Below are 12,351 nucleotides of genomic sequence, written 5' to 3'. Positions count from 1 at the left end.
GGCCCTAGTTAAAAGAGGGGCTCCTGGAGGCAAAGATGCTGAGTCGACTCCTGAGCCCACTGCAGACTGGCTGTGTGACCTGGGACAGTTACTCTGCCTCTGTGTTCTTCAATTTACTCATTCGTTAAAGGGGATCAGTCTCTACTTCATGGGGCTTTTGTAAGGACTGAGGACTCATTGAAGATAAGTTCCCAATATTACCTATTAACCAGTGTCTCTGACGTTGTTTTGCTTCTGAGTTTGACATTGACTATTTCATCCCTAAATGAAATAGTCTCCCTTCTACTCCTCCTTCCCAGACTCCACTTTAAAAGTGCCCAAACCTTTCCAATTTCAAGAAACCTCACGAGGTTCTTGTCACTCTGGCACACGCTCACATCCCACAAGGTGCTTGGCAGTTGCCTGCGCTAACTGATCATCCTTTTCCCACGCACTAGCATTTTAGTTGATGGGCGTGATGGTTGAACTAGCCTCACCAGCAGAGGCAAGAAGATTCATTGCTCACGACGCGTCATACTCTGTAATGATTTATTTGGACTAATCTTCCTTGTTGCAGACTCATTAGTGGCTGTCACCAAATGGTGGCTTATTTAACTTTCACAAGGACGTGAGATATTCACACCCTCCTGTTTCCTACTAGGGAAGGCACTGACGTCAGTTTTCACACATTGGAAGCCTGGGGCCAGGCGTGCATTTTTATTTTGGTGAAGAATTCTTTATGCTCCTTGATGTTCCTATGAAACGCAAGCATAATGCTAGTATTTGCTCGTGATGCCTCCGAGGTCTGTTGCTCTCTGTGCGGTATCTGCGGGAGATTCAGAGTAGGATCCTTTTGTGACATTGGCAAAAACAAGCACAACCACTGGTGATTGTTAGAGTGTGTGTTTTGCCCCTCAGATTTGAGGGAATTTGTGTGTGTCTTCCCTGTCTGCCCTCTCTTAAATTATAAAATCCCCAAGGGGCAAGGTGCAGTGGCTCATGCCTGTAATCCTAGCACTTTCGGAGGCCAAGGCAGGTGGATTGCTTGAGTCCAGGAATTCGAGACCAGACTGATCAATGCAGCAAAACCCTGTCTCTACTAAAAAAAAAAAAAAAAAAAAAAAGTACAAAAGTTAGCTGGTCATAGTGGCGTGCACCTATAGTTCCAGCTACTCGGGAGGCTGAGGTGGGAGGATTGCCTGAGCCTGGGAGGTGGAGGCTGCAGTGAGCTGAGATTGTGCCACTGCACTCTAGCCTGGGCAACAGAGTGAGACCTTGCTTAATCAATCAATCAATCAATCAATCAAAAGTCTCCAAGAGAAGAGATTTTTCTTTTGGTCTTTATCAGCTCTCACTGGAGAGCATCTAGTGCAGGCCTGTGTGCTCAGACCAGGCACAGGAAATCAGGAGTGTTTGCTGACTGATCTAGGAGAAAGCTGAGGACCCTCCACCATGACCCAGGTTAGTTCATGGACAGCTCTCAGGGACTGCTTTGCTTATGTCTTTAGCATTTGTGAGCTTGAAATCCCAGATGTTTAGTTCAGTTTCTCAACCAGCATCTGCAGCCTGAGTCATCTACATATTGTCTACTCGAAATGTATAAAACCCCTTCCCCCCATGTGTGCACAGAAGTGCACACATGCACATACATACACGAAGGCGATCTAATATCTCAGGATGGTACGGAGTAGCAGTTGTATGCACCCACACACACATACACGTACACACATACATACATGCATACACATGGTGTGGATACCACACAATGAGTGTGGAGCATCGCCTCGTGTAAATACTGTCTGGGAGGAGTTGCTATCCAATTGAGACAGCTGAATTCTCCACAGGCTGGTTTTGTGAGTTGGGGCTACTGACCAATGGAGGACTGGCATCCTTGCATTGTAGAGGATCAAAGAGCCCCCTTTTCCTAATGGAACTGAGATTCAGCTGTTAGTAAGAGAGAAATAATTGGGAGCTGGGGAGAAGTGAGTCTACCTGCCCTATACTTTCTTACTTTTCAATCTGTACTTGTATGATTTGAGTAAATAAATACAAAATGATTTCCTTCCTTCCTTCCTTCCTTCCTTCCTTCCTTCCTTCCTTCCTTCCTTCCTTCCTTCCTTTCTTTCTTTCTTTCTTTCTTTCTTTCTTTCTTTCTTTCTTTCTTTCTGAGATGGAGTCTTGCTCTGTTGCCCAGGCTGGAGTGCAGCCGCGCGATCTCGGCTCACTGCAAGCTCCGCCTCCCGGGTTCAAGCCATTCTCCTGTCTCACTCAGCCTCCTGAGTAGCTAGGACTACAGGCGCCTGCCACCACGCCCAGCTAATTTTTTGTATTTTTAGTAGAGACGGGGTTTCACCATGTTAGCCAGGATGGTCTCGATCTCCTGACCTCCTAATCTGCCCACCTCAGCCTCCCAAAGTGCTGGGATTACAGGCGTGAGCCACTGCGTCTGGCCACAAAATGATTTTCAAAAGACGTTTTTTTTCTTTTAATGTTTTTAAATTTATTTAAGCATTAAAGGCTTCATGAATTAGGCAGCATTCAAAACTAGAAGACATTCAGAGAGCTCCGTGTTTTTTGAAGTTTGAGCAGGAAATAAAGTATAGAAATAGCTTAATTGGTTACAGTTAGGCATTTACCTTATTTGGACATAGTCTGATCAGTTGGCTGCCTCTGGTTGGCTAAAGCTTGGCTGCTTGTGATTGGCTGAGATCTAGCTATCCTATTACAAAAAATATATACTCCTAATGAAATTTTCATTTGTATACATACTAAGTTAGGTTGTAGTTCACTGTGAAGCAACTCAAAGTACAGCCTCAGACCAATGGCCTCCTGCTTATTTAATTTAACAGGCACCTGAGTTATGCTTGCTGGGTTATTTTCTCTTCCAATAAAGGGACTGTTCATTCTAGCTGTGCCATCACGTGTTTAAGATTCACTCAAGACCTATCTCCTCTAGAAAGCCTTCCCCACAAATCCCTCCCATGCTGTGAACTGAAAGCTGGATGCTCTCTCCCACTCTTGTCCTCCCAATTTCAAATCCATACAATTTGGCTCCATTATGAATAAACAAATAGCCCGGGGACCATGGATATTTAAGGCAAGCTTCTAATAAGAATGACATTCTTCCAATATAAGCCAATTTGTAAAGGCATTTTTAAAAGGAAGGTTTGCTCAGGAAACCCAAGGGCTGGGTGCTATGGATGGCCCATGAATGTCTATGGCACATGGGCTGCAGTTCTGCCCTTCTCTCTCCTTCTCTCTAGCTGCATCGTTTCCCATCTCTGCTTGTTGACGTATATCTGATTCCTTCTGATTGTCTGTCCAGCCGCTTCCCTCATTCCATCGTGGCAGAGCTGCTCACACATCACGTGATTTTTCAGATTCAGCTTGCACGTTGGAGTCGCCAATTCTCCCTGGAGAGGGATTCTGATTGGCTGAGCCAGGCATCTGAATTGGTTCGCATAAATCAGTGTGACCAGGAGAGCAGGGTCACATATTATGTAATTCTGTAGGGCTATGGGAGAGGGAACATGATACTAACAATAGCCATCAATACAATCAGCACTTAGTACATTCTAAGTACTTTCGGACATTGTTGCATTTAATCCCCACAAAACCCTTGTGACATAGGTAATGCTATTCTTCTAGTTTTACGAATCAGAAAACCACTGCACAGAGAGGTGAAACAACTTGTTTGGCACTACACAGCTGACCAGTGGCTGAGTCAGGAAGGGAAGCAGGCAGCATGGTTCTGGAATCTGTGTCTCTAATCATGACTCAACATTGCTTGTCTTAAACAGGCATTTCTAGGATACTGCATCTTCATCTTTTTTATCCTTCTTGGTACCTATGCATTGGGCACGGAATGCCTGTTCAGTGATTTTTTTTTCTTTTTCTTTTTTGAGACAGGATCTCACTCTGTCACCCAGGCTGGAGGGCAATGGTGCGATCACAACTCACTGCAGCCTCAACTTCCCGGGCTCAAGCCATCCTCCCGTCTCAGCCTCCCAAGTAGCTGGGACCACAGGTGCATACCACCATGCCTAGCTAATTCTTTATTTTTATTTTTTGTAGAGATGGGATCGTGCCATGTTGCCCAGGCTGGTCTCGAACTCCTGGGCTCAAGCCATCTGCCTGCCTCAGTCTCCCGAAGTGTTGGGATTTCAGGCGTGAGTGACCATGCTTGGCCTAGTCAATGAATTGTTCGCTGAATGAATGGATGCCTGAGTGAATGAGAGAACACGCAGAAGCATGCATCGTCTACAGGAAGTTTGGAGGGTAGAAGCTTCTTCCTGCTGTAGCTTGCTGCAGAGTTAATGTGCATATGTTCAAAGCGCTCTCTTTCCCCATCTCTCTCTTTTTTTTTTTGCTCAGACAAGAGTGAGAATGGTGAGGCATATCAGAGAAAGAAGGCAGCAGCCACTGGCCTTCCAGAGGGTCCTGCTGTCCCTGTGCCTTCTCGAGGGAATCTGGCACAGCCCGGCGGCAGCAGCTGGAGGAGGATCGCACTGCTCATCTTGGCCATCACTATACACAACGTTCCAGGTGAGGTCTTGCCCGTGAGCGTGACAGCCATTGCCTGAAGGTAAAGTCATTTGTCAGCACAATTGTCTGGCTGGAAAAGGGGAATGGGCAATTGTGACGTGGGTCCTTTTTGGAGAGGAGTGAAGGTGGCAGTACAAATCTTTCTTGACTTTATTTTTTGATCATCATAGATAGATCATCATATGTGAAAACTTCCCATTCCAGTTAGTTTAAACAACTTCTACTTCCTTTTTTTTTCTACATATTTGTTACCAAGTTATTTGGAGCATAAATTCATAACTGTTACGTGATTGCTGTGGAGAGTATCTTTTATAAATACTGGATATCTCTGGTTCTGCTTAATGCTATTTGAAAATATAGTTGACCCTTGAACAACACAGATCTGAAATACGTGAGTTCACTTACACTCAGACTTTCTTCCACCTCTGCCCCCCTGAGAGAGCCAGACCAACCCCTCCTCTTTCTCCTCTTCCTCAGCCCACTCAATGTGAAGATGATGAGGATGAGACCTTTATGATGACTCACTTCCACTTAATGAATAGTAAATATGTTATCTTTTTTATGAATTCCTTAATAACATTTTTTCTTGAGATTGCTTGAAAAATGGGAGCTATTGTTGGCATCGATGATACTCCTGCTGCCTTTTCAGCCATGATTTCCTCCATCTTGAGATCTTAAACATGCTGACCCACCTTTTGTTGTTTGGGAACTCGAATTTGAGCAATAATCTTCCCTGGGGAGCATCCTTGGGTGATACATTTTCTGAGTCCTTGCAGAGTTCACTGTGCCAATCTGTTATTCTAATACAGAAGCAAGAACTTGGCTGGGCAAAGCTTTCTAGTCATGACATTTTTCTCTTCAAAGCTTCTGCAGATGTTGATCCCTTGTCTTCTGGCTTTAGTATTGTGGAAGCAAAAAGCATGGCCAAACTGAGTCTATTCCTCTGTATAACTTGATATTGTTCTGCTTGCACAATGAAGACTTTTTTTTGTCGTCTTTAGAGTGTGAAAATTCTAATATATATTATATATTCTAGTATATATTAAATCTGCCTAAAGCACTATGTGTTTAATTACTTTTGAAGCTCAGCTATTTGTCTAGATAAGAAGCACATTCCTCTGTTATTTCTATCCTAATCTTAGGAATGTCTATCATACGATCATAGGTAGGCCAGTTTTCCCAACATTTTCATCAGTATATGTGTCTCCCTCATTCCCCTCTTGACCCTTTTCTTTGAGTTATGAATAAACTTTTTTTAGTTGGTTTTCCAATTTTTTTTTTTTTAGTGAGACAGAGTCTTGCTCTGTCACCCAGGCTGGAGTGCAGTGGTGCAATCTCAGCTCACTTCAATCTCCACTTCCCGGTTCAAGCAATTCTCCTGCCTCGGCCTCCCGAGTAGCTGGGATTAAATATGTGTGCCATCATGCCCAGCTAATTTTTGTATTTTTCGAAGAGATGGGGTTTCACCATGTTGGCCAGGCTGGTCTTGAACTCCTGGCCTCAAGTGATTAGCCCACCTCAGCCTCTCAAAGTGCTGGCATTACGGGCATGAGTGACAGCATCTGACCCTGTTGGTTTTCTAGATCTTGTTGGTATTCGGTATGTCTTGAGATAAAGATGGGGTCTTATATAGACCTCATTGCACAAAGATGACCAAAGTGGGTTAGCCTTGGTGGAAGACCCTGCTCATGCCCACCCAGTATCTTAAAGAGCTCATTGGAAGACCCTTTGGTCCCCTGCAGAGGACTGCTTAGGAGCCCTGACAGCCACTTTTAGCCTGTTAAGTGCTAATAGTTAGAGAAGAGAGGTTACTTGTTTTTCATTCATAATAGTAGCTGTCTTTCTGCCATTTATGACCCCTTCTTTAACCAAATGAGCAAGAGTAAAGATCTGCCCAGTGGGTTTAGTGTTAAATAAGGTAACTACACTGAGGTGTATTATGGCGACTATTTCTCTGAAGAGCAAAAATGTGGTCTAAGGTCCAGACTTTATAGCAATGGACCGCGTACCCAACTTTCCTCTAATGGACCCTTTTATATACCACACCTGCCACTGTACTTGGGTGATTCATTATGCTCAGCTGGAACCATTTCCTGGCTCATCCCAACAGAAGGCCAGGATGGTTCAGAGTTTACTTTCTCAAATGTTTGTTGACTCCAGTGACAACTTGGAATAAAGCCAGAAACAGGAGGAAGATGTGTGGAATGACAGCAATATCTGATGATCCTAAGTGAGCATAAATTAAAATCTTACTTCTTCCCTGACAGGAGACCCTCTTCTGTGTCTTTGGAGTTTCCAAGTCTAAGTTCAGCTTTTGTCACTTTTATGGTGATGCAAAAGTATCTTTTCAAATAAGGATTGAGGCTGGGCGCAGTGGCTCATGCCTGTAATCCCAGCATTTTGGGAGGCCAAGGTGGGCGGATCACTTGAGGTCAGGAGTTTGAGACCAGCCTGGCCAGCATGCCGAAATCCCATCTCTACAAACAATACAAAAATTAGCCGGGAGTGATGGTGCATGCCTGTAATCCCAGCTACTTGAGAGGTTGAGGCAGGAGAATCACCTGAACCCAGGAGGTAGAGGTTGCAGTGAGCCGAGATTGCACCACTGCACTCCATCCTGGGTGACAGAGTGAGACTCCATCTCAATAATAATAATAATAATAATAATAATAATAATAATAATAATGTAAAAAATAAATTGAAATGCGGATTGAGTGCCTTCTAGGAATCTCAACTGAGTTAGATTTCACCAGAAGCATGGTGGTAATAGTCACTGGTTTCAGTAAACTGGAGGACAGCTGGCTTGTCTGGATGGAGAGATTTGAAGGGACATTTCTTTCCCAATCTTGTCTTTTATTTCTTATATTTGAGTATTGTATTCCATGTACTTGGGTTATATCAGCACTAAAACAGACCAAGATCTCTGGCCTTCTATAACCAATATTACAGCAAGGTGAGATAGTTGATGAACATCACAATAATAAATGAATTTTATATCGTGTTAGAAGGTAGTCAGTGATTTAAAAAAAGAAAAAGTTCAACAGGGCAGAGGAGATGATAGAGTGTTAGAGGAAGAAATTGCCATTTTAAATAGGGTAGGTAGGGAGGGGCTCCTTGAGATGTTCTTGCATGTGAGTCAGTCATGCAGATCTCTGGGAAAGAGTGAGTGTTTTAGGCAGAGGGAACAGCCAGTGCAAAGGCCCTGAGGCAGGGGCATGTCTAGCACCCACAAGGAGTAGCCAAGAGTCCACCGTGGCCACAGCAAGGTGAGCAGCAGGGAGAGAAGTACGAGGTGAGCGCAGGGATGTCAGCCCCGCCTTTAGATGGAATTTGGAGGCACAAGAACGTTTGTTTGTTTGTTTGTTTTGCTCTGTGTGTTATGAGCCATTGTGGGGTTTTGAAGAGGGTGTGTATGACTTGAGCTTTGAAAGCTGGTTTCTCTTTAGGTGCTGAATTGAGATGGGACTTAGGAGGGATAAGGATGGAAGCAGGGAGGCCTATGGTGGAGGGCAGTGCAGAATCCAGATCAAAGATGATAGTGGTGCAGACCAAGGTGGTAGTGCTGGAGGTAGTGAGAAGGGATCCCTTCCTGGGTCCTGACTGAAGGTGGAGCCAGTGGGATTTGCCGAAGGGATCACGTCCTGGGTCCTGACTGAAGGTGGAGCCAGTGGGATTTGCCGATGGATCGGATGTGGGATATGAGAGAAAGCGAGGAGCCAGGAGGCACTTGGAGGTTTCAGGGCTGCCCAGCTGCGAGGATGGAATTGCCATCAACTGAGTCGAGGAAGGCTGTAGCTGGAGGAGCTTTAGGGGGACTATCAGGAATTTGTTTTTTGATTGTGAGGTTTGATTGCCATTAGACATTCAAATGGAAATACTGACTAGACAGCTGGATACGTGAGTTTGGAGTTGGATTGCAAAGTCTAGCTAGAGTTATAGATTTGTGAATCATTGGCACATGAATGTTTTTTGTTTTTTTGTTTTTTGTTTTTGAGACAGAGTCTGCTCTGACACCCAGGCTGGAGTGTAGTGGCGCAATTTTGGCTCACTGCAACCTCCGCCTCCTGGGTTCAAGAGATTCTCCTGCCTCAGCCTCCCAAGTGGTTGGGACTACAGGCGCATGCCACGACACCTGGCTACTTTTTGTATTTTCAGTTGAGGCGGGGTTTCGCCATATTGGCCAGGCTGGTCTTGAACTCCTGGTCTCAAGTGATCTACCTGCCTTGGCCTCCTAAAGTGCTGGGATTACAGGCATGAGCCACTGCACCTGGCCCCTTGGCACATGAATGTTACTTAAACCCCTGACACTGGATGAAGCCACCAAGGGTCTAACTACAAATAGATGTGTCTCCAAAGGCCCACTGTGGCTCATTCCTCGAGTCTCCAGCTCCTACTCCTGTCTAAAGAGAAGTGAACTTCCTCACCATTACTGTCAAGCAGCTTCATGTCTTTGATGAGGACCATTTTAAGAGCCTCTTTGGAGCCAGCTTACCTTTGAAAAGGTCTCTTCTTTAACACTATCTTTTATAGCGTATTAAAAATTTAACTAGAGCTTTGACATTCCCTGAGACTCTGAGTTTTTAAGACAGACTTTTCACAATGACTAAATGGAGAATTGATTTTTTTTTTGAAGTTTTTCGTCTTTGCTATTTCAGTTTTGTATGTCCTAAGGATGACATTTTGCCAAAAGAAAAATTTTTTTTAGAGTAGAAGGAAAACAGAAGGACTGTTAATAGTAGCCTATCTCCCGGAGATATCCAGGGTGTGAGGCCACACCTGTAGGCATATGCACACGTCTGGGGCTCTTGGGTTAATATTTAATACATATGTGCAAGGTCAAATGGTTCTTAAGCTTCTGTGGTTCACAGTTGTCCTGTGAATCTGATAAGAGCTTTGCACCGTCTCACAAGAGAATGTTGTACACATGTCTTAGTCTGTTCAGGCTGCCATTACAAAATGCCATAGAATAGGTAGCTTAGAAACAACAGAAATTTATTTCTCACAGTTGTGGAAGCTGGAAGCCTGAGATCAGGCTGCTAGCATGGTCATGGTCAGGTTCTGGTGAGGGCCATTCTCCAAGTTGCGGATGACTGTCTTCTGGTTGTATCCTCACATGGTGGAAAGAGGGTACTCTCTGGAGTCTCATTTCGTGAGGTTGTTAATCCCATTCATAAGGGCTCCATCTCATGACCTAATCACTTCCCCGAGTCCACACCTCCTAATACCATCCATTCCCCACGTCCCCACCATCCTAATACCAATACCATTGGGGATTAGATTTCAAAATATGAATTTTGGGGAGACATAAACGTTCAGACCACAGCCACACACAATATTTTGCAGACAATTCTGGGTGTTTAGACTTTATGGAGTCTATCCACAACTCTAGAACAGGAAAGAACCCCTTCCCAGGCTGGGTGCGGTAGCTCACGGCCTGTAATCCCAGCACTTCGGGAGGCTGAGGCGGGAAGATCATGAGGTCAGGAGATAGAGACCATCCTGGCCAACATGGTGAAACCCCATCTCTGCTAAAAATACAAAAATTAGCTGAGTGTGGTGGCACGTGTCTGTAATCCCAGCTACTCAGGAGGCTGAGGCAGGAGAATCGCTTGGACCCAGGAGGCAGAGGTTGCAGTGAGCCGAGATCATGCCACTGCCCTCCAGCCTGGAGGCAGACCAAGACTCCGTCTCAAAAAAAAAAAAAAAAAAAAAAAGAACCCCTCCCCTTTAGAAGACAAAGAATAGTTGTACAATTGAAATGTCTTAGGAAGAAATGGTAATGACTGATGGAGGCCAGCAGATGCAGGCAGGCGCTGTAAAAAGAGCACTAAAAGGCAGACTCCAGAAACAGAGTGCAGACATCACCCGCCTCCTTCTAATCTACTTCCCTGGCCTCTGCCTGGGTGCATCTGTGGGGGTGGTCTAGGGCGTTCACGTCTGCTGGAGAAGGACACCCCAAGGAAACAACATGTTTTTTTAGAAAACCAACCCGAGACTGCGGCCTTTTGAGCATACTGTCTGTCGAAGTGATTTTCATGCGGTATCATACAGATTGAAGGGCTCTGAGCCTTCAAAGATTCCTGGCCCTTCTGTTTTTGAATGGAATTAAAAATCACGTAGCAATTGAGTTCCTACTGATCACTTACCACGAGTAGCTTATGGTCTCAACAGTGAACTACACCATTGCTTTGTATGGGAAAAAGTTAAATTGGAAGCTTAAAGGGATTCTAGGGGTTATCTCAGTCAAACATTCATTCATTTGAAAATTTAGGGGGTTGTAATAAATTGTCATTATGGCTCCTTCTAGCCTTAGCATTGGATGATACTGTGAAGAATCATAGAAATAGTATATTGTTAATTTCATTTATTTAACAAAGTTAATCACTCATTTGTGATGCCTTGCTGTATCCTTTATCTTCTGTTACCATAATTATCACTCTGACTTACAATTACCTGTTTGTGTGTTATTTATTTATTTATTTTTAATTTTTGTCAGGAATATGCAGGTGTATATATTTATGGGGCCATGAAATATATATGCGCGTGCATGCACACATACATGCGCGCGCGCACGCACACACACACACACACACACACACACACAGTTTTTTTAGACAGGATCTCACTCTGTCATCAAGCTGGAGTGCAGTGGTGTTATCATGGCTCACTGTGGCCTCAACCTTCTGGGGTCAGTTGATCCTCCCACCTCAGCCTCCTGAGTAGCTGGGATTACAGGTGCATACCACCACACCCAGCTAATTTTTGTGGGTTTTTTTGGTATTTTTTGTAGAGACGTGGTTTTGCCATGTTGCCTAGGTTAGTCTCGAACTCCTGGGCTCAACAGATTCTCCCGCCTTAGCCTCCCAAAGTGCTAGGATTACAGGTGTGAGCCACCTTGCCTGGCCTGCGTGAAATATTTTGATACAGGTATGTAATGCATAACCCATCAACTTAAGCATTTATCCTCTGTGTTACCAACAATCCAGTTATACTCATAGTTATTTTAAAATGTACAATTATTATATTATTGACTATAGTCACCCTATAGTAGTTGATAGTTGTGCTATCAACTACTAGGTCTGATTCATCTATTTTTTTTGTACCTGTTAACCATCTCTACTTTCCCCCGACTCCCTGACTGCCCTTCCCAGCCTCTGGTAACCATCCTTCTCCTCTCTATCTCCATGACTTCAATTGTTTTAATTTTTAGCTCCCACAAATAAGTGAGAACATGAGAAGTTTGTCTTTCCATGCCTGGCTTAGTTCACTTAACATAATAACCTCTAGTTCCATCCATGTTGTTGCAGGTGACAGGATCTCATTCATTTATGTGGCTGAATAATACACCATTGTGTGTATGTACCATATTTTCTTCATTCATTCAACTTTTGATGGATGCAATTACCTGTATTTAAACATGTTTATTTGCCCCTGATAGATGGAGTTTCTTGCAAGAAGTTCTATACTGCATTCTTTTTTGGGGTCCCAATGTTATTACACATACTGAAGCTTTGACATATTCAATATGTATTATACACTTGAGCACCTAGAAGAACTGGTGCATTGGGTACCTGCCCTCCATTCTAAGAGAGGAGGGGCTGTTTGAGAGTTAGGTGTCATAATTTTTTTTTTTTTTTTTTTGAGACGAAGTCTTGCTCTGTCTCTCAGCCTGGAGTGCAGTGGCGCCATCTTGGCTCACTGCAAGCTCCATCTCCCAGGTTCACGCCATTCTCCTGCCTCAGCCTCCCGAGTAGCTGGGACTACAGGCGTCCGCCACCACGCCCAGCTAATTTTTTGTGTTTTTAGTAGAGACGGGGTTTCACCATG

The 12,351-nt window shown here is 44.2% G+C and overlaps 1 protein-coding gene across 8 annotated transcripts in view; it reads left to right on the top strand.

Annotated features, from left to right (window-relative positions):
* SLC39A11 (solute carrier family 39 member 11) overlaps positions 1–12,351 on the top strand; it is a 463,694-nt gene that overhangs the window by 264,942 nt on the left and 186,401 nt on the right. For all 8 annotated transcript variants that reach the window (XM_032176498.2, XM_058428502.1, XM_032176499.2 and 5 more), the window contains one exon: positions 4,354–4,524. In XM_032176498.2, the coding sequence (XP_032032389.1) occupies positions 4,354–4,524 (171 nt within the window). The remainder of the gene's footprint in view (positions 1–4,353; positions 4,525–12,351) is intronic.

This window comes from Hylobates moloch, unplaced genomic scaffold, assembly GCF_009828535.3.
Source record: "Hylobates moloch isolate HMO894 unplaced genomic scaffold, HMol_V3 SCAFFOLD_15, whole genome shotgun sequence".
Taxonomy (NCBI): domain Eukaryota; kingdom Metazoa; phylum Chordata; class Mammalia; order Primates; family Hylobatidae; genus Hylobates; species Hylobates moloch.
The sequence above is the reverse complement of the archived record's forward strand: the minus strand, read 5'-3'. Positions and strand labels throughout refer to the sequence as shown.